The 23,811-nt window shown below is 38.9% G+C and overlaps 1 protein-coding gene across 1 annotated transcript in view; it reads right to left on the reverse strand.

The window, feature by feature from the left end:
• Positions 1-23,811, reverse strand: part of COL25A1 (collagen type XXV alpha 1 chain) — a 427,499-nt gene that overhangs the window by 206,360 nt on the left and 197,328 nt on the right. The window contains exons 3-4 of the mRNA XM_075127572.1: positions 8,740-8,784; positions 6,423-6,430 (exon numbers count right to left, since the gene is read on the reverse strand). Coding sequence (XP_074983673.1) covers positions 6,423-6,430; positions 8,740-8,784 — 53 coding nt within the window. The remainder of the gene's footprint in view (positions 1-6,422; positions 6,431-8,739; positions 8,785-23,811) is intronic.

A 23,811-nucleotide genomic window follows, 5' to 3' on the forward strand; every position in this document is an offset into this window, starting at 1 on the left:
TCACCTGGCTGGACTGGCTAGACTCCTGTGGAGTGTCAAACAATTCCTGGCTCTCTGCATGGTTTCAGTCTCCTGCTGCGGCTCCCTTCCTGACCCCCTTCTCCTCGCTGTTCATGGCCGGGGTTTCAGGCTCCTCTAAGATATCCACAGTGGTCTGTGGGGTGCTGGGGGGGTCATTGCCAAGTATGGCATGCAGCTCATCATAGAAGCGGCCGGTCTGCAGGGCAGCACCAGTTCGTGTTGCCCTCTCACACATTGTGGTTTTCCTGGCATAGTTCCTTTGCTTTCACGCAGTGGTGCTGCATATCTCCATCATGCCCCTTTGCCAGCATCCCCCATGCAATTTGCTCCTAGATGTCAATATTTCTACAGCTGGTCCATAGCTGTGGTTGCACAGCCTCTCTCCCCCACATCCCGGGAAGATTTAAGACTTCTTGCCTATTTCGGGCAGCCGTGCATCGAGTAGCAATCTGTGTGTGTGGAGCTGGTATGGTCAGTTGGACAGCGGGATGAACATGACACAGGTGAACTGCTCGCTGTGCTAACCAAGCTAGGCACTCAGGAAAAGGCATTTCAAAAACACCTGGGGTTTTAAAGTGAGGTGGCGGTGTGCTTCTGGTCCCTCTGAATGCTGGGCAGTGGAATTCAAAATTGTAAACAGAGCAGTCGCTGTTGTGGGAATTGAGGAACACCAGCTGGAAAACTTTTAGGCTCAACACAACTAATGCAGTGTCTACACTCGCACTGCATTGACCTAAGTAAGTCAGCCGTGGCCTCTCATCATTCAGGGAAGTGGTGGTGTTAATGCATCGCTGTAACGGGTCGCTTATTCAGCGGGAGAAAAAATTTAGTGTACAAAAATGCATAACGGTCGACGCAAGTGAACTTACGTCATCTAACTTTGTAGTGTAGGCCAGGTCTCAGTGTAGATGCACAAGGAGCAGCCCTATGCCTCCACTGGTCCCAGAGGTTTTGTGGCTTTTGGGGCATTAGCAGGTTTTGGGGGGGCTGATGTCATGGGAGAGTGTAGGAGAAACCCCACAATTTTTCTCTCTTTCCCTGGAACAATGCCAGGGAAACTCCTCGGGGGAACTTTGCACTCCAGTACTATGGAGGCCCTGGGATACTGACGTGAAAGGAACCATATAAGTACATAGACAGACAAGATGGGTGAGGTAGTATCTCCTACAAAACTTAACCATGATGAAAGTAATAAGGAATCAAACAGGGCTCCAAAATACATGCTAAATTTAACAGAGAATGAGATCCCTGCTATAGAATTGCATAGGATGGTATAAAAAATTAAAAATGTATCTCATTTGTTATTAAATTCCATTCAGGAGAAAAGTTAGTAGGTGACTGTAATTTCACCAAAAAGGACCAATCAGACAGTCAGAATACGGCTTTTGATAATTAGGGCCAAATTCTTCCAATCACTCCCATTCAGCGGTAGCAGAGTTAGGTCAATGTTGAGCACTTTTCAAAATTGCTCTCTCTTCCTTTCACACATACATACACACACACACGTTTGTGGACACAAAATCAACAATCTGCCTCAGGTTATGCAATTGATAGCTCTATGCATTTAATTTAATAATGGCAAAAATTACATTCAGCATTACTTCAATTCTAATTTTTACTATGTAGCCCTTGAAGAACTCTAGTCCAGCCAAGCCATGTTCAGAAGCCTGGGTGGAGGACACAAGTGGCTTTTAGAAGCTTTTGTAGCCCCTGGATCCTAGGGCCCTGTCATAAATATAAAGGGAAGGGTAACCACCTTTCTGTATACAGAACTATAAAATCCCTCCTGGCCAGAGGCAAAACCCTTTCACCTGTAAAGGGTTAAGAAGCTAGGATAACCTCACTGGCACCTGACCAATAAGGAATCAAGTTACTTTCAAAGCTGGGGGGGGGGGGGAACAAAGGGTCTGTCTGTCTGTCTGTGTGATCGTTTTGCCGGGAACAGAAAAGGAATGGAGTCTTAGAACTCAGTAAGTAATCTAGCTAGATATGCGTTAGATTTCTGTTTTATTTAAATGGCTGGTAAATAAGTTGTGCTGAATGGGATGTATATTCCTGTTTTTGTGTCTTTTTGTAACTTAAGGTTTTGCCTAGAGGGATTCTCTATGTTTTGAATCTAATTACCATGTAAGGTATTTACCATCCTGATTACTGAGGTGATTATTTTACCTTTTCTTTAATTAAAATTCTTTTGTTAAGAACCTGATTGATTTTTCATTGTTCTTAAGATCCAAGGGTTTGGGTCTGTGTTCACCTGTACAAATTGGTGAGGATTTTTATCAAGCCTTCCCCAGGAAAGGGGGTGTAGGGCTTGGGGGGATATTTTGGGGGGAAAGATGTTTCCAAGTGGGCTCTTTCCCTGTTCTTTGTGTAACACTTTGGTGCTGGCAGCATAAGGTCCAAGGACAAAAGGTAAAAGTTTGTACCTTGGGGAATTTTTAACCCAAGATGGTAAAAATACGCTTTGGGGGTCTTTCATGCAGGTCACCACATCTGTACCCTAGAGTTCAGAGTGGGGAGGAACCTTGACAGGCCCAAAGTAGATGGAGTGGAACCAAAGATAGTGCTCTCAGGCTCTAAATACGCTTATAGTTAAAAACTCTATGGACATATGTCTGTAACCATCATTTTGACAAATTAATGATCTGCAGATCAAGTCTTCTCAGTTTACATCTCAAGCCAAGCAATAAAAGTTTAATCTGGCTTCTTTCTGCTTCCTACATTCTCTTCACCATGCATCAATGATAATTACGATTCTGGCTAGAGCCAGGTACCCAGTTCCTATTGAATCTCCATATGGCCAGGGAGTCTAGCTCTCTGGGGGTTCTTTGGAAACACCATCCTCTGTAATCGGAACATGTAGGCATATCCATGAGGCAGAAGAGAATTACTGTCAAATATTTTTTTCCCCAACACAGAACAACTTTGGTCTAAACATTACGAATGGAATTGCAATTTGTACTCTGAAGCAATTTAGGTCTTTCACGCTACAGTATTTAACTATAATGGAGTTTCAGCATGTCCATGTTCTTTAGATGCAGTTCTGCTGTATTGTTTGTTGGCTATTTCATCACAATGCTGCCTTTAAATTACTGATAGGGTTGAGTTGGTGTTTCCACACACACTCCTTCTGCCCTCCCGTCCCACCCTGGTAAACTAAACAGTAAACTGAAGATATTTAGGGATAGATTTGCATAGTAGCTTCCACCTGACCTCTAATTTGGAGTGCCCCAATGCTGTGGTTTGCATACACACACACAAATTGTTAACACATACTGAGCAATCAGACATTTAACTGCCTGATTCGAACATGAAACCCAAGTTTTGAAGGCCCCAAACTACCAGTAAGTGCTTAAAATAAAATCAGAACCAGACTTAAGCAATTACTGTGTACTGCAATTATAGTCTCTCTCAGATTTATCCAATATCCTCTTTTGTAACTTGGTTTCAAAAATATATATGATACTGGTCACACCCTGGATCCCACAAAGGAGATAATATAACTCAAGCTTGTGCTGCTGACTGGTTATTTCCTAAACTTCTTATTGGTGCTTTTCCAAAAAGATGCATTATTTCATACATTTCCATTTTTTAGACAGAAAGCCATAAAGATGTAAATGAAGGACACAAAAGTGAATTATATACATTATCACAAAATTGCTCTATTACAGGCTTTGCAGGCAACTGCTAATTATATTAGCAATTACTTTGCTCAAGATGCATAGAACTAAGCAGCCAAAAGGAACAGAATACAATGCAAGTGGAGGATATGGAGGTTCAACATGCCAACCGAATAGCTTTCTGATAGAGAAAACTGATATGCAGGATCCAGTTTAAGTAACATTTAAAATTACGGTGAAAAAATTATTTGTTTGTGCATAGGAATACACAAGTTCAACAAACAAAACATTTCTAGTATCAAACACTGCATAGTGTTTATGGCATATCTTATACATGTCCATCTCACTAGACCATTTACAAAGGACTGCTACATGAAGAAGCAAACATTTAAAAAATAAAAAAAGCCTTATGTTCTATAGGCACGTGAGAAACATCAGGGAAGGGTGAATTTCCCCTAGTTCATGTGAAGGTTAATAAGGCAGAGACAAACAAAAAGACAGAAAAGCAAAGAATGTTTCTGAGAGCAAAAAAAGCTCTCATAAATATATGATAGAGCAGTTACCGGATAGCCATTTCGCCCTGGTTGACCCTGGTTGAATGAGATGAAATGAGTATGACACACATTAAGAGCATATTCATGACATGTGACATTACTAACATGTGCAGTACACTAATGGAAAATTTAAATTCGAACAGCCATTGATCCTCTACACTTGATTATATTTTACAGATGAACAAGTATGGCATAGATATATATATACAGTGAACATTTTTTTTTGGCAAGGCACATTATTCAAGATAAAACATAGTCAACATTAAAAATAACTAACAAAAGGGCCACTTACGGCCTTGGATCCTTGATGGAACTCTTGCTATCAGTAGGAGTTATATACATAGATTGAGGGGCAGCACGTGGCAGAAAGAGAATAAGATAGATGGAAGGTGTGCTGCCGACAGTATGTCAGTGTCAAAGAAGAAATCGTAGAATGTTCTATTGGGTCATAAAAAATAAAAATCCATGGGACTTGGATTGTCGTCCTGACACACTGGTTATAGGTAGGAAAAGACAGCTAAAATTTCAGTGGTCACCTTTGAAGATGCAATAGCCACCTGCAGCTACTACACGATGGTACCTAAGGTACCATAATTATTCACTATTCTAAATATACAGAACTACTGTGGGATCCCAGGTGATAACCATGGTATAGTTTTTAAGGGTTACCACTATGTTCACAGGGTCAAAGCTAGAATAAAACATTTTCAGAAGTGATTTAGGAACTTGGGAGCCAAAGTCCATTGACTCCCAATTAGACTTCTGAAAAGTCTTTGAAAATGGGATTTAGGTGCTTTTGAAAATTCCATCCTTCAGAGAATAAGTCTCATTGAAAGTCACTCCTAAGTGCCCAAGTCACTTTTGAAAATAGAGCTTAGGCTCCTAAATCACTTAGATGCTTTTGAAAACTTTACCCATCATCCTTGGAGCTAATTCTGGGTTATATTAATAATGTATGACTCTCCTTTTTTAAAAAAAAATGGAACTGTGCTAAAACAGTAGGGAGATGATGTCAAGGAGTAAAGATTTGCATACTCAGAATTCACTATCTGCTTTGCTAAATTCTCTTGCAGTAGGAAAATCATTTATAACCTGATTAATGCTTGATCTTTACATTTTGTGAGAAGAGACTGCAAAAGATATTTAGGAAAGCAGCATTTCCTTCATTTAAAGAGCACTAGTGTGCATTAAGCCTGCTCTTTCGTTGATAGTCTGTCAAATGAGTTTGCCAAAGTGAGCCACTAAGCATTTTGACAATTTAGAAGTTTAAATGTTTCCTATAGCGTTACTACTCGGTAGTTACAGTTAATGCTAAAATGATTGTGTCAGACAACAGAAATTGAGGATATTAATTAATTATTCTAAAATACATATGCCACTCAGTTGACAAGATGATCTGGTCACGAAAGTAAGACTGGAAATGCCATGACAAATCCAAGGAAAGAAAAGAGCAAGTCTCATAAAAATCTCTTTACAGGAGATATTATTCTTATGGTTGCATTGTTTTCTTCAGATTGTATAGTATCACAACAAATATGAATACTTTAGATACATATGTTAAATACTATACATAGAAAAAGAAGCGTGACTTAAGTTTGAAAAGGTGTGAACAAGAAAAAATGGAATTATTTTGTCGGAAACAAATTTATGGCCAGACTTACCACCCTTGCTAAAACTGAGTATTATTTTTTACTATTTGTATTACAATAGCATATAGTGGCTGCAGTCTGGATAAGGGCTCTACTGCCATAGGCATTGTACATACACATAACAAAAAGACAGTCCCTGTCTCAAGGAGCTTATTTTACCAGAATAAGTTACTACTCAGTGCAAGTAAAGGTTGCTGAATCATTTCCTATATTTGTATGGTTCAGTCTTCTGGCACGGTTACTGATTAACGTTTCTATACCAGACCGAACAGACATTTATAACTAGTAGACAAAATGAACAGAACATACTTACATGCTATTCTGATCCAAAAATGCTATCTATAGGGCTGAGGTAAAGTTTTACTGTTTTAAAGGTTTGTTTAAGAAAAATAAGTTTCCAAACAAATCATTCAACTCCAGCAAAATTAGTAAAAGTTTACACTGTACTAACAATAACTAAATTTCCTCTGGATCAAATATAATCCATTCACCATGGAGATTACTTAACAGGGTCTAAACGCATTTCTGCCTGATCCTGGTTAACCTGGGAGACCGAACAATGTATCAACTGTACTTACAGGAGGTCCTGTAGGGGGGAAAAAAAGAGAGAGAGAGAGAAAAAAAGAGTATATAAGTTTATGACGTTAGTAAGAAAGATTCATATGCAAGAAGCCAAAAATGAGACCACATGATTATAAAATTAGCATAATCAACATACTGTCTAGATTTTGTTCTTTAACAACATTTTTCTTCGGTGGTTCTTTGAGACTAGTAGTGATGCCAAAGACTAGAACACATGCAGTTACTTTGCTGAAGAATTAAATATTCTTCACCCATCCCATGCAATTTCATGTTAATTATTTTTTATTTATTTTCATGCAGTCTCATGGCAGGCCAAAAAAAGATTAACCATAGAATACAATTTGTTTTCTCAGACTTCACATGTGCATATATTTTATATCCACCAGTTTCAATTAGCCATGCAACTGGGAATTAAATTACATCTTGTCTGCAAAATTACACAAATTTTTTTTACCCTTGGCATTTAACCTTGGCATTAAGACAGAAATACTTGCATCTAGATCTTCTTACCTTCCTCCTCTGCCAATAAGGAGAAGTTCCAGTGATCACCTGACTCTACAGACATTTCCTTTCATCACTGTCTTTTTTCAAGACCCACTTATAAAATGCTCCCTATTAAAATGTCACACTTTGTGAAGTGATATTTGCACATTTTTCCAATTATTTAGATTCAAAGGCTTTTGTACAGCAGTTCTTGAGAACATTATCAAAGGGCTGCAAATCAAATCTAATATTTCACTCTTATTAAGTGGAGCAGCTGCAGCTCCCAAATCAACGGCTTTTCATTAGCTCTCATGGCCTCCCTCTAACTTCTGAATAAAGTGAGGTGCAAAAGGGGCATAAAATAGCAACAGCTGTATTTTCAGTTTGCTTTTGATATTGTCAGGCTTTTGTTTTTAACAATGTGACTTTATTGTCTAGTAACTAAGGTAATTTCTTTATACTGGTAAACATTTCCAAATAGCATTTTAATGTGCAGGGTCTGTTTCTAAAGGAAAGAGATCAATTTCCTCTGTTAATATCTTAATGTGTGTTTATTTGATGTGTAAAACAAAAAGTCAAACATACTGTAAGGTAGCTGCCAAGTTCATTTGAATTGTCAAGATCATTTGTAAAGCCAAATTCAACCTGAGCAATTCCCGCTGTATAATAACTTTTGTCTCTGCAGCAAGTATTGTAAACTGATTAACATATCAAAGTTAGTGGATCTAATTTTATCAGAGTTTGGCTTTACCTTAGCTATCCAAGAAAAAGAAGGAAATAATTTTCTAAGAACAAAATAAAGTTCTAATTTATAACTACCTAAAAGACAAAACAATAGATTACTGTGAACAACTAAGATTCATGGGAATCAACCAGACTGTAAATTTCTCCTAATCTGCCAGATTAATTCACAGATAACCGGAAATACCTAATATAACCAGGTGGATCTGAAGCACCCATTTCTCTGCCACTTCTAGAAACACCATCCTGACAAAGAGCTGAATCCTGCAAGGTGATCAGTGCGTTAACTCCCACAGATGTCAGGAGGAGCTGAAGGTGCCCAGCGCCTGGGAAGATCAAGCCCCAAGTGTAGTTTCCACACAAAGAAAATGCCTCTCTTTATTTATGTGTTGCATTTGCAAATTTTCAGCCACAAACACAGACTGGATTTTAATACAAGAAGATCCTAAATGCTACAAATTCCTGATAATCAACAGCTTATTTTACAAAGTTCAGTCTATTTAGACATAACACATGTTCCCTTTTCCTCATGTCATGATCTTTTCTAAACACAAAGGGCTTGATTTTATACTCATCTATACCATTGTAACATTATGTACTTCAATGGAATTATGCAGATGTGCACAGGTATAAATGAGAGAAGATTCAGAGTGCTGAAATTATTACAGAATTATCAATAACCAGTTTTATTATCAATGGCTTTTATGTCAGAAATTATAAAAACTATTCAAGGTTCTAGAGATGCATCAAGTATTATGAAGCAGGCCTACAATTTAATGACTATTTGAGATTGAAAGCAATTTAGAAGGCCACAAGTTATATGCCAAGGATCACAAAACTTCTATCAGAATTTTTTTTTTTAAACAGATCTTTTCTTCCTATAGATCACAGGCAACAAAGAACAAAAATAAGGCATGCTAGGTGCATTCCTCTTCCCCCAAGAAAAAATGCAAACCAAAATAAAGTAGCTGAGTCATCATCTATCCAGTAGAATAATAGATACATTTGCACAAAACGGACAAAATACTGAGAAAAACCCATCTACCCAAAATAAAATCTGACATCTTGCTTCCAAAAGTGAAAACTTACCAGTCTCTCCTCTTCTGCCCCTCTTACCTCGTTTCCCTGGAGGGCCTGAAAAAGCAAGCAGTTTCTGGATTGTGACTTTGCAATTTAATATAGTTCTTGACATTTAAAATGCAATTTGTATGTAGACATAATAGTATAAAATTCATCATAATGGGCCAGATTTTGCCCTGCTCCTAGTTGGCTGCATGGATATGAACAACAGTAAGATTCATATTCACAGATATTGAGGCCAGAATGGACCATTAGATCATCAAGCCTGACCTCCTGTATACCACAGGCCATTACATTTCACTCCTTTAGCTCTGTACTGAGCTCAATAACCTATGTTTGACTAAAATATAACTTGTGTTTGGCTAAAGAATTTCTTCCAGAAAGGCATCTTGTCTTATCTCAGGACATCTAGAGATGGAGAATCCACCACCTCTCTTGGCAGTTTGTTCTGATGTTTTATTACCCTCACTGTTAAAATGTAATTTCTAATTTGTCTGTTTTACATTTCCAACCATTGGTTCTTGTTAAGTTTTCTCTGCTACATTAAAGAGTACTTTACTACCCATTATTTTCTCCCCACAAGGATATTCATTTGGACACTATAATCAAGTCACCCCTCAATCTTCTCTTTGGTAAAACCATCAGATTGAGCTCTGTAAGTCTCTCACTCTAAGCATTTTCTCCAGCCCTCGAATCATTTTTTGTGGCTCTTTTCTGCACCCTCTCCAATTTTGCAACATCCTTTTAAAATGTGAACACCTGAACTGTATACGGTTCATCTCCCACTCACATACCCCTGTGTGACCTTCACAGATTGCTGCTGCACCTGTGCACCTGTTACATCCCCCATGCAGGTGCGACAGAAGCGGACAGGTGCAGGGCAGAGATTTCCAGTGTGGCGAGAAGGGGAAGTTGTTTCTGGTCAGCAATGGGGAGATATAAGCAAGGATTTTCAAAGAAGCCTAAGGGAGTTAGGCACCCCAATTTAAAAAAGTACCTAAAGCATATAGGAGCTCAAATCTCAGGCTATCAGAGGGACTTGTGTTCTTAAACACTTTGGGAGCTTTTAAAAACATCCTGTTTCCCACTGAAATTCAGTGGGAGTTGGCTCTTAGGCTCCTTTGAAAATCCCACCCGTGATTCTTTCCCAGAGCTCATCTAGCTGTAGTGCAAGAATGTGCAGCCCCTAATTCTAAGGCTACATTTAAGGGGACAATCTAACCAAACGTAAAGTCATCTGCAAACCATTAGGCTGGTCCTGCACTCCTCACACATAAAACTCTCATTTACCTCAATGGACATAACATCAAAATATTGGTGCAAGTACACAGGTATTAGCTAAGTATACAGTGTGCTTTTTGTCACAGTCAAATCTTGTCCTTAGATACTGTACAGATAATTGAGAAAGAATGGTCTTGTGATTAAACAGAGGACCAGGCATCAGGAGGTCAAGGTTCCATTCCCAGTTCTGCCAGGGACTTTCTGTGTGATGTTGTCAAGTCATTTAGATCAAAATTGTCAAATGTGGCCAGCTAAAGTTATACAATTCCGTATTTAAGCACCTAAATTGCAGGGAACTAAATTTTCAGAGATGTTGAGCACTTGTAGTCCCACTGATTTCAATGGGACACTCAGATGCTCAGAACATCTGAAAATCAAACCTCCTTTAAGGGCCTGATCCTACAACACTGGGGTGAGTGGAAGTTTTGCCATTGAATTCCAGTGGAGCAGGATTGCGCTCTAGGAGCCTAAATATGGATTTAACTGCCTGATTTTAAATACCCAAGTTTGAAAATTTCATCCTTAACTTCTGTGTGCATCAGTTTCTTCATCTGCAAAATGACAACACTGATGAGGGTAACACCATCCTGCCTCAAAATGTACTGTGAGGCGTCATGAATTAATGTTTGTAAAGCACTTTGAAATACTTGGACTGAAGGTGCTACAGGTATGCAAAGTTTTGTTATTCATATGTGTAAGTCTCATGGACTTTGATTAAACACCAGAAATCAAACTTTCATGCAACAATAGATTGTGGAGTCACAAAAAGAGGATTAGAATTTTTACTTGACTGAAGCCATTGGAAGAGAGAGGATATGAGGAGATGGAACTGATTTTTAAAAAATAAATAATTTATTTGCCATAAAGTGTATTTTCCTTGCAAGGCCTCCACACGTGAAACTGCCAATTAATGTCAATGGGAGCTCAGTACATGGGAATGGGGAAAACATTATTTCAGGCAGGGAAAGGGCAATATGTACTTGAAAGAGAAAATTAGTTGGATTAAACAAAATAAATATTCTACTACAGTGTTGTACAGTCTCCCCAACACTACTTTTCAGTTTTATCTGCTTTTATTATATGCAACTTTGTTTTCAGGGGGGCAACTTGGACATAACTTTCCTCCTCTATGAAACTTGGCATACAAGGTTAGAAAGGCAGAGAACTGTCTTGTGAAACTTAAAGAATACAGACCTCAATCACTGTCGCAGTAGCTTTATGCCAGTGTATTGTCATTGGAATCAATGAAGTTACACTGCTGTCAAACTGAAGTAATGAGTTAGCAAATCAAATCCTGTCAGTTTAAAGATTTTTTTTTTAATTTTATTTTTAAACCAGAATAAGAGCATCAGGATTTGATCCCCCGTTTCTACTTTCCTTCCTCTATTATGCAGTTTTTAAATCAGTCCTTACTTGGGCAAACTTCCACTGAAGTCAGTTAGAGCTTGTCCAAGAAAGACCTTAGTACAAACTGGGGTCTGACATTTACAAAGGTTTCCAATGAGCCTTGGCCAAGTTTTGCACAAACAGCATCCGTGGGGAGGGAGGCTAAGGAGGGATTTATGGTTTTAACTTGAAATGGTGTGAAACTGTAGTTCCAGCTGCTCTGAGATTTTGGGTTCAAACCTGAGAACTCAAAGCGAAACTCAGAGGGAATGAACAAAAAACAACAGAGTTTCTTAAACTGAAGTTTTGCACATCTGTAAAACTCTGTTCCCATATGTAACTCGCATTTATGGAATCAAGACCCAATGTTGCACATCTTGCACATCCAACATTTCCACTGACTGTATTGGATGGATGTAAGATCAGCCAGATAAATCACAGCAATAAAAGAATATGCCCAGCAACTTTGCCCTTAAAGAGAAACTAACCTATTTGAATATTTCTTCTGGCATCAAATGCAGATCACAAATACACTGATACCTTGAGATCACTGGACGAAAATGTGGATAAGTGCTAATCACTTGATACATTCTGATTGTTATTGTACCTCCATAGTCATGATACCACTGAAGACTATGGAATTACTCTGCATTTATGCCAGTATAAAAGAGATCAGAACATGGCCCCTGTCCTTTAGCTCCCCAAGCCAGCCCCATTTAGTTGCAGGAACTGCTGTTGAATGACATGAGGCACTCCTCCTTTCTAATTAAATCTTCAGGAACTTTTGTCCAATCCTGCTCTGCGGCCTTTATACTGATCCTTGGGATGTGGGAATGTAAACTGTGAAATAATTGGCAGATCCTTCAAACTTCCCTTGGAATGCTGAGTACCACCAGAGGATACGAAAAGAATACTGCAATTGTTTTATATATGCAACGGATTCCACTTATAAGTATTTATCATGCAGATAGGCCATTACCTTTGGCCCCAATTCAGAAAAGCACTAGCACATCTGCCTAGGTCCATCTCTCCATTCAGGAAAGCACGTGACATGCTTACACGCCATCTCAAATAGGGATGCTTTCCTAAATCAGGGTTGTTAGCCTTCTCTGTTGCCCCGATTGTGTTCAGCTATCAAAATCACTGATCCTTAACTATGAATGTCCATATTTTTCCATGTTTGTATTATTATTATCTCACAAATAACATAGGGATTTGGGGGAGGCGTGGTGTGGTGGAGGAAATGGATCAATATTTAAAAAGCTATATTAAGCATGACAGTTAATTTTAAGGCAATGCAACAGATTTTCATTTATACAGCTTGGTGTGATATACAGTACTATATATAAAGCAAATGTACTGAATGTTCTCGCCCTGGATAAAATCCCTGTAGAATATGATCAGCAGATTCTGTGCTGAGTTATATTTCACCCATACAGAGTACTTAAACAAGACTTGTTTGTTTTAAATGTCTTTTTCAATTTTCATGTCTCTAAAAAGAAAGAGACTTTAAGCTCAATGGGATAAACTGGTTTAATGAAGATTAATGATGCCAAATGATAGGCAGTAGGGAAAATCAGTTTACAGTAGCTAAGTTCAAGAGCTGCCAACATACTGTTCTACAGGGTTTCTAGATTTACCTACAGGTTAGGAGTGCAAGTGAAACATTGGAAAAATCAGCTCTTGTTCCTTTTTTTCCCTGTTTCACTTTAGAGATGTTTTAAACAAATTTCATTCTTGAGGAGATTGTTTCTGAGTCCAGTTTCTGGAAATCTTAATTTTAATTAAAAGCTTAACAAAGAGACAGGGTTTTTTTTTTACATTAAAATGTAACCAATGAATTTTATTATTCTTCATCTACAGATACATTTTTGACAAATTGTTATGGTGATAACTATTGATTATCCATATTTATCAAAAATCTAATAGCTAAGTAATTACGTATCTTAATATTTGTTTTCTAATAATGGAAACCAATTTGGTAATTATCATTAGAATTATTTCTTGAAATTCCACAAACCTTAGCTATCCCCAAGTTATTCTTTCTAGTAATTTGGTGCTAGGTATTACTTTCTGAAAAACCTTAGCTTTTAAAAAAAAATCTAGACAAGATCAAATGTACTTCAGCTGTACTTCAGCTAGATTATAGCTTTAGACTTAGTACTTTAATGTTGGTGTATGCTTTCAAAGGCAGTTAATGAAGTAGTGAAAGAGTTATAAATGAACATGTTCCACAGTGTTCAATGAATTAAGCACAAAACGCCTCTCACTGATAACTACTGGAGTATTCAGAAGAATGGGTGTGTTAAAAATGGGCAAATTATCATTAAGGACATAGGTCAAGTAAAAATTCTTATGGAAAATTACTTTTAAAAAACATAAAGGTATAACTTTCCTCTCCTATTAATCTAGAAGAGGTCTCATCCACCTTTTCATACACTCAGAAACCCCCAAATTATAGTGCTCATAATCAGGATGACTAGCACTTTTTGTCAGATGTTCATCTGTCTTCCTCTAGCTCATGGGTTCACAACATGGGGGAGTTGCACACAGGTATCAGGGCATCTGAACCACTCTGCTCTTTCCATATTGCTAAACAGAAGGATGTTCTTAGCTAGATCTTAGAGGGAATGGAGTCCTGGTATGGTAAAGGTTGAGAACCACTGCTCCTTTAGACTTTCCATGTAGATACATTTTCTTGAAAACGCATGCACCAACTATATTTGAAGACAACAGGTTGTAGTGAAGCAAATTATTATGAATTATTTCAACTGTGGACAGTTTGTTTAGATATTAAAATCAAGATGACAAAACATCTTTTCAAAAATATCTGTGGTCAGAGTTGAGGTTATGTTGTGATGTACTATGCATTTCTTTGTACGTGTTAAGAATAAAGGGCCAGATGCTCTGGTCCAGCCAAGCTACGCTCAGTTCTGGAAAAGCCACCTTTGCAGCCCCTGATCCTGGGGCTGTCTGGCTATTGAGTAGGGTTACCATATGTCCCATTTTGGCCGAGGCAGTCCCTTTTTTAAGCCCTGTCCCTTCCATCCTGACTTTTTTGGCAAAACTGGGCATTTGTCCCATTTTAGCAAACTGGACAAAAGCCTGGTTTTGACACCCCCAAAAAATGTGGTGTGACCCCAGCAGGGTGTGAAGAAACGTGTGGGGGGAGGGGCGAGAAGCAATGCCAAACCTGCAGTGGAGGGAGGGCTCTGGAGAGCAGCTCAGGCCAGCCTAGCCCCATGCAGGCGGGTGGCAGGGGGTCCTGGGCTGGCCCCATGTGCAGGGGGAGAAGAGGGGGGCCATGGGCAGGTGACGAGGGGCTTGTGCCAGCCTCATGCACGGGAGAGAAATGGGGGCCTCAGGCCAGCCCCGTGGGCAGGAAGGCCTGTTGGGGAAGAGGGGGCATTAAATACCGGAGGCGGGGAGGGGCTTGGTTCGGCCCTGTGTGGTGTTTCATTTTCCCTTTGGGAAAATATGGTCACCCTGCTACTGAGCCAATCCTCCGAGTAAAGAAGAGCAGTGCATTATTACAGATGATCTACCTTATGACTTTCTTCCTATAGATAGAGGACATAAGGAGCCCTAAAGGAGTCATTTCAGCAACCAGGGGATCAGGAGGGGGATTGGCATAGGAGCAGTTATGCCTACAAAAGGATTACCATTTGCAGTTAAACTGGTTTTAAGTTGCTAATACAGCAGGAAGCAGCCTTAAGAGACCAGTGTGTCCCAATGTGTCTATATTTATTATTTGTCCAGAATAAGATTTATGATGTCCCTAACTATTCATTTCCTTGCTTTTAAGTCCTTGCATTTGGCAAACGATGAGATACATAAGTACACTGTTGTCATTTATCTACCTTGACTGGTTTTTGAAACAAAGATTTTTGGTTTTGGAATGATATACATTTTCCAAACTGTATACAATGGCTATAAAGCCCAGGCCTTTTTAATTTTTATTGACTCCTGTATTTTCCAGCTCCTAGGTTTGACTCTTTAAAAAGAGGTCTCTATAGACCAAGGATTGTATACTGCTGCTGTTCTCAACAGTGCTATTTTATGAATTAAGTACTGTATGAATTACACTAATTTATGAATTATGGCCTACTTCTTGGAAATTGTTAAACACCACAGTGAGTTCATTGACTCTAATGAGGTCTGATGTGACAGTTGTTATTTCTATCATTCTTATTTCCTAAAAAGTGTTTCATTGTTAGATTTTTTTCCCCCTCCATGATTCTGGAGACAATTTATCATTAAAGGGGTACACATTATATACAGTGAGTGGTTTTTTAGATTTTCTATAGTACATGAAAAGAAAGAAACAATTTTAAAAACATGGGTTACCTCCAAGACTTGCAACAAAAGATAAAAAACAAAAAGGCTGTTCTGGTCTAATTTTTTTTTTTTAAATAAAGATTATTCTAAACTCAACATTTTGTTCTGCAAAACTCACACGAACCTCACAGGAACCAAGTGAATATTCCTAATAGTTTGTTCTAATTTAACTTTTTAGAAGCTGAAAAAGAATCAATGGTGTGCATGAGAGAGAGAATGAGGAGAAGGAGCTGGGATTTAATGAAAATTGGTATTCTCTTTAGTCGTCTTCTTCACCCACATGCTAAAACAGAGACCAGCCTTCTGAGGGAAATAAAGCCCAACAACATTTCATGGACTTTGGAACTGTTATTGCACTAAAAGTATGAATGGCCCTCTCCAAAACAAATCATTAAGGGACTATCTCTCTCAAAGGAAGCACAATCTTATTTTTGATTATAGAAGGAAGAGTTGAGATCTTAAAGGTGAAAATGTACATGTACATAGTATTGGGAGGATCTAGCCAGATCCTCAGCTCATGTAAATTGGTGTTGCCTCATGGAGTGACACTACATTACACCAGTTAAGAATCTGGCAGCCACAGGCACTGTGCAATCTTCCCATAAACCTGTTTGGCAGTACAATTCACTCTTAACCTTTTTGGGAATAATTCTATATTAGCAAAGAATTGTATTAAATGACCTAACAGCCCAATTGGTTTTTTTTTGGGGGGGGGGGGGGAGGGGGACTATCAGCAGCTGTGGTCTATCAGCAAATTATGTATATTCATGCATGCAACTGTAAATAAGTTATTGCACACACAAATGCAGTTATGCCATTGCCTGATTTTATTTATTTATTTATGGACACTGGCATTTATTCTTTAAAAAGGAAAACACATAGGTCTTTTCCATCAGTAAATTCTATGATTCTATTATCAACCCCCTGTCAGCGACCGCCAGTCATGCCAAACTGTTTTGTCATTTGGTCAAACAGGACCTGGAACCTACATGTGACCTAATTTTAGACTTGAATACAGAACTCCAGAGATTAAATATGCATGCACCAACTCAGTGTACCACCCAAGAAAGACGGACAGACAGATATGCACAAGACTCCACTCACAACTTAACCGATTCACCAGCTCTTGCTCATTCATCTCTCCACATATGCACATAATTCCCTCTGAAGTTAATGGGAGTTTCATGCGGACACCAAAAGAATACACGCCAAGGCGTTTAAAAAGGTATCTATTGCCATTTGAATTTTACAGCATCGCGCTAATCCACTTCTTATTAGCTAGGAAAGTTAATGGGTCCAACTATTGTATTAGTTATAGGAGTAGAAATCCAGAGTAAATTTGCTGAAATTAGTAGAGTGGTTCCAGTTTCTCAGTGGTGTAACAGAGAGCACAACTCGGTCAATGTTGTTAAAACTGTGATAAGGAAATGCCCCCAAGTCACTTTTTAACCCAAACTGGCCTTTCCAACCAGACTTCAGCAGGAACAGAAAGCTGTCATCGGCCTTGTCACAGATGTAAACAATTGCAAATTCTATCATCCAATTTGCAAACAATTTCACTGGTTCCCTACTTATTTCAGGATCCAATTCAACAGCTCTAATTTGTCCTAGGTTTCTCTTTGCTAAAAGGAAAAATAATTAGTTGCAGAGTTGCATTAAGAACCAAGTAAACTATCCCACAGCTTCCTCACTGCCAAATAGCCCCTCTGTGCTAAAGCCATAGGAGTTAAAGCACTGCATGACATTGTAGGGGAGGGACGCGCGCAGACAAGGGGCAGAGATGAACAACCTCTGCTGAACGTGACATATATTCTTGTGAAGTATATATATGGTATGCACAAAGTGAACTGAAGTTAATGCTGCTTGAATAACTACCCCTTTGTACTATGTTACTCGCATTGGAACGGTCACAGAGAACAACAAACAGCAGCATGACATCTGAGCCGGGGGAGACAGGGATCTGCACTGTCTTGTTCTCTGGATTTCTTGTCAATGTGAAATTTGAAGGCCACACCCCTTGCCCCTGCTGCCGACCCCATCCCAACCAAGGGAGAGTGAAAAGATTTTCGCTCCAGCAGATCCAAGGATTTGGGTAAACACATTGTTTTGCAGAAGGGGAACATAAGGATAGTGGATTTTAAAATACTGCATGGATTTGTTCCAGCCTATCTCCTATGGACCTTTTCTCTCTGTACTCCCCTCCCAGGTCCCTCAGCTCATTTTCGATGAGCCTCCTTTCGTCTTTGTCTCTACATAATCTCACAACAGCTGGCATCTCAGCCTTTTGCTTTACAATGCCTACGGTTTCGGATAGCTCACCTGTAATTTCCGTACCTCAATTCCCCATCTCACTTCAAACCTCAAATCCTTTTTGAGATGCGGTGACTGGTTGTACAGAATATTCTAGATGAAGCTGTATCAGTGATTTAGACAGAGGTGTTATAATATTTTCTGTATTAGTCTCCATCCCATTCCTTACATATCAAACATCTTGTTTGTTTTTCACCACAGCAGCATATTTAACAGAAGTCTTCTCTGAGCCATCCACAGTCACACCCAGGTCTCTTTCCTAAGTATTTGAGCACCTACCAAATCATGAAATGTACACATAAGAATATATACTTCTCTTCCCTCCAGTCAGCAGGATATGGATTTTGTGTATGTGTGCACAGCAGGTTGCTGTTGATGTGGTTTTATTTTGGGAAGGCTAAGCAACATAGCGGCAACATTCAAAAAACTACTAACGTCTTCCACTACTTCCTGGACTAGTGGAACAGGGCTGGAGTAGTGATTAGGTTTGTGGAATGGAGTCTATCGTCTTTTAGTGTAAACAAACAATTTGCTTTTGAGTGATGGTTTTAAAAATAACATGGTTGTAATGTCCAGATTCAAGACTACGTTTATAGAAGAAGGAATAAATTCACCCCAGAAAACAATCCATCTCACGTTTTATAATAAACTCAGTGAATGCTGGGGCGGAATTTGAGGTTTAGTCAGCAATTTACTGATTGTGTCTGCACTGCATAGGTATTAATAAAGCTCCTGCTAGAGTTACATACCTCACTATAACGCTTCGGCTCTTTGATTTATAAGTGTTTCAAGTAGCCTGGACCAGAAGCAATGATTGGTTCTAACATATAATGTGGTGGGGCACAATCAATGAGCATACAACACTGCATGCACACATAGTCTTCTTTGCAAATACAGAAATAGCTCTCATGACCTGGCTGACAAATCCTACTGAGGGACAGCTGAAGCAGGCAGGCATAGCCACTCTATACTAGTAAGGCATGAAAGCCTTCTCATAGTTTCAATTTGCCATTCCATTGTATTACTACCATGGCCATGCCAATCACTTTCCTTATCATGGTACAAAAAGCATACTATGTATGGAGAAAATCATAACAATTTCATTTATCTTTTTCAAGTACATATTTAATTTTGATGAACTCATAATAAGATGTTAGGGCCAAATTCTGCCCTTGACTTCAGTGGAAACTACACCCAGATAATAAGGACAGATTATGGTCCTTTGTGAGCACTTACAACTATGCTGAATATTTTAATGTTTTTATATGTTTAATATATCATGAGTGATCTAGAGAAATGAACCCAGGGCTAGGAATCAGGAACTCTCAACTTCCAACCTTGGCCCTGCTTTTGATTTGCTGGGTGGCCCTGAGCAAGCCACTTCATATTCCTGTGTCACAGTTTTGTCATCAGGAACATGGGGTTATAATAATGACCTACCTTCCTGGTAACAGTGCTTGAAGCATGCAAAATCTGAAATAAGACGTCTGTAGTGATCACCATGAAATATCAACATTCTGAAGGTAATACATAGAAATACCTGGGATACGTACCAGAGAGCAATACTGAGATATCTTAGGTACCACTGTAGATAAATGTTCACATTTTAGTGCCAACCAATGGTATAAGCTGTTTGGGGCAGGCATTGTCACTGTTACATGTCTGTATGGTGCGTAACACAAAGGGTCCAACCTAGTTGCAGCCTTCATATGCTACAGTAATCTAAATGTTAAAATACACATAAAAATTACATTAAAACAACATTAATGTTGCAAAGTCAAGCACTCAAAAATTAAGAAATGCCAGAATTAAAGCTGTTCATGCAACTCTCTCCAAGCTCCTGGTCCTGATCTACTGGCTTTGCTGATGCTTCCAAGAAGTCCAGCTCTTTCCCCCTCTCCATTTGAATCAGGTTGCTTCCTCCTCCTTGCCACCTGGATGCTGGCAGGGGAGTCACTGAGAGCACAAGAGAGACACACTCCCTGCTCTCAGATCCTGTTCCCAGAACCAGAGAGGCAACACAGCAGTTGAGAGCAGCAATTGTAGAGAAAATACTGCTGAGCCCTAGCAGTCCTGGGATGCAACATGCTCAGTCACTCTGGGGGATGGTGCATGCACATTCTGTCCCCTGTGAGAACTGTGAGTTAAGAATGGAGCATGATGAGTATAGAGGGAATACTCAGCCTGAGAACTTAATGGCCAAACTATAACAACAAGTTCTTAACAATCTTGTAAGGACTGTGATTTGTCAAGGCTTATAACGGCCAGATGTGGGTGGTTTTTCAAGGGAACAGCAAAAGACATCCCTGAGACAAGGACCACTCTTTGCCAAATTTTAAGCCTTTGCTCCAAAGGTTGTGAGCATTTTTTTAAAATGGGCAAAACAATGTATTGTTACCTAATCCCATTCTTGGAAATGAATGTATTATTTTTTGCTGAAGCTTAAAAAAAAAAAAAAGCCTGAAACAAACACCCTGAGACATGGAATATCTCATCCCAAAAGATAAAAATTTGGCAAACTTAGAAGCAGTTGAAAATGGGGTCTTATAATGGAAGTGTCAGGCAACCTGAACAATATACACCACTACATATGATAAAATAATAATAATAAGCAATGTTACTCTCATTCATCGCAATGGAAGTAAAAGGGAACAGGATGAACAAGTGCCTTAAGTGTGGGATTTCCAAAAGTCTTCACCATTCTGGGAGTTTTATGACTAACTTCAGAGTTAACCCAACACTAGTATTCCTGAAAATCCTACCGTAAATGTTCATTAAAAGGGGTAATTTAATGCACCACTAAGTGCTTTCAAAAAAGAAAGTAATGTTCCAAATTTAGATATTCATGCTACTATTCCAATAGATCTCATACAAAAACAGGTTCATCTCCAGAAAACTGTATTAGTCTCTAATAGAACTTCCCCCAACCGGGCAAAATCCCATGTTGAAGTCACAGTATCTTTCATTAAATCAGAAAGCATTTTTAGCACTGTATTAGACTTCACTATTGTGATGATAGTAAAATATATTACTTTATATTGCACTTTGCAGTATTAAGGTTGCTATTATGATATATAAATGAAAGATATAATTTAATATATTTTTATGCCAGGCTTTTAAAACCACACAAAGGCTGACAAAATATTTGTTAACAAGGTGTAACTCCGCTTTTAAACACACTTGCTTCTGGACACAGCAAATCCAGTTTCTACTCTCTCTTGTCAACCTCTGGTGATCTAATTTTGTCCGTTTTCTGAACCAACAGAACGTTCCTTGCTTTCGTGGGTAGAGCAAGTTTAGGGGCTAAAAAACACGGAGGCATGTATGCTGCAAAAGTGATCTTGGATAGTGCTACCGCAGACTTTAGCAGGAAATAGTCACATTTTTATGTGCTGTACTTTTGGCTAGCAATTTCTTCCTTCAAGGGAAGACTAGCATTATCTCTATTCCTGTTTTGTTTGTTTGTTTTTGACCATATGGAACAATTCTAAATATGTTCATTTAGAGTAATAAAACACAAAAGAGACAAATATTTCATATCCTTCCCCTCAGCAATGTCCATTTACATTGTGGAGTCCAGGTGTCTCCTTTTACCACATATTTGATCTGCATGCTTAACTTTTAGGCCAAGATTGACAAGACTTTCGTGATTACAGTGACAGATTAAAATGCTCATTGAACGTAGAGGTTTTTCATTTCACTCGTGACAGTAGTGCACCGAGTGACAATGAAATACAACACTATAAGATTAAGGTGGCACGTAAGTCGGGCACACTGATACTGCAACAATCTTGGTTTAACCCACACACATGCTGATCGTCCATTTAAAAATAATACTCGACTCTGAGCTGAGCATATTCTTTTCAAAGTCTGGTTCACATGTCCCCTCTCATTTCTAACATAATAAATATATCATTTGATGAGGAGCTTAGTGACAGCTGCAGAGTTTAGTTCTAATTACAAAAAATAATCAGTGGCTTTGAAACATTTAATAATCTCCTATTGCATAACAATGCTGAACGAACATGTAAGACACAAATAGCAAAAAGGTAATAACATTGTCTTGTTTGTGATAAAGGACATGGTTGTTTCACTGATATTCTATGGCAGTGGCACTGAGGCTCCATTATCTACAAAAGAAAAAAAACCAAATGTATAGGTTTTTAAATGTCTCTCTTGGATTAACACAGAGTGGGGGGTACAACAATCAGAGTACAAAACCAAGAAATAGAAAGTAATTTACCCTTGATATCTTACATCTCAGAGCCCCTGCTGGCCTATTGCAGAGGTAATGACTTTGGGCTCCTAAGAAGATACTTGTTCATAACTTTGCTGGACACTAAAAATCATGGATCAAATAGATGGCTTATTACAACAATCTATAGCCCACTCAACCCTCCCCTCCCAGCTGTTCCTGACCCCCTATGACAAGAGAGGTATTAACAAGCCACTTCACCTTGAATGGTCCCTTGAAATGTGTGTTAACTACTTATGCTACACAATCTGTTCTATCTTCTACTTAGCTGTGACACTCTGAGTACATTTCCCAGACCTCATAGACTTTAAAGGTCAGAAGGGACCATCATGATCATCTAGTTTGACCTCCTGCACATTGCAGGCCACAGAACCTGAAGAAGATCTCTGTGTACATTTGAAAGCTTGTCTCTCTGACCAACAGAAGTTAGTCCAATAAAAGATATTACCTCATCCATCTTGTCTCTCTAATATCCTGGGACCAACCCACCACATACTTGTTCATCCTGGCAGACAGAGGTAAAATTACATACAAAATAACATGCTATTCACTCTAAGCCAAACTCTGCTGCTACGGCTCATTGACTTCAACAAGAGACTTTCTTGAACATGGACTGCACTATAAATGCTCAATGAAAGTGCTACCTGGTCATCCTCAGCAATATCCTCCTGTTTAGACATTCTCTTAAAATTTCCCTGATGAAATCGAATCAGTCTGTCTTCGGCTCGGGGAGATTATTTAAGGAGGAGATGCTGGTGCCCTGGATAGTCACAGCAACAATTTTGTGTATGCTGGGAAAGGCGGGGCATTAATTATTCTAACTGTAGATGTCTTTAGCATAATTTAAGCTGAAAACTTAAAGAAAACTACAATGGGTTGGACACAAAATGAGACCTCAGCATTAAAGGATGAACGTTTTATTGAAAATCTACACAGCTTTGTCTTTGGCCAGCTAGTCCTTACAATTTTCAAGTGATTGTAAAACTGTTCATAAAACGAACAAAATCCCAATAAAAATTTCATGCTTGAATGCAGGACATGTTCTACACAATATTCAAAAGGCAGAAAAGGGGGACGGATGCTTTCAGCTGCTTCTCTATGACCAGCTGTACCTTCAGTAGCTTGGAAACCATCCAGTGAGTAAACTCTGACATACAACTGTAACCCTCTGTTGAACTTAAAGAACTTAATCCACTCTATTATTGCCTTTTCACAGGTGGAACCTGTGCCCTTTTCTTTTATCAAGGTCCTCCTCGTGATACAATAAAGACTCCAAAAAGCCAATGACTGTTCATATTACTCTTTATATATATATAATTCTTTCCTCTCACTATGGGTCCAGATTAGCAGAACCAACCTAGTTACTAATAAGTAGCAAAACCCAGCCATTGAACTGATCTATCCTTTTAGACAGCCAGACACAAAAAAAGGTAAAACTAGAGTAGCATGTGCGCACACACACACACACACACACACACACACACGCTTTCTACTTTAAAGCCAGTTCCTGA

The sequence above is a fragment of the Caretta caretta genome, chromosome 4 (genome assembly GCF_965140235.1).
Source record: "Caretta caretta isolate rCarCar2 chromosome 4, rCarCar1.hap1, whole genome shotgun sequence".
Taxonomy (NCBI): Eukaryota; Metazoa; Chordata; order Testudines; family Cheloniidae; genus Caretta; species Caretta caretta.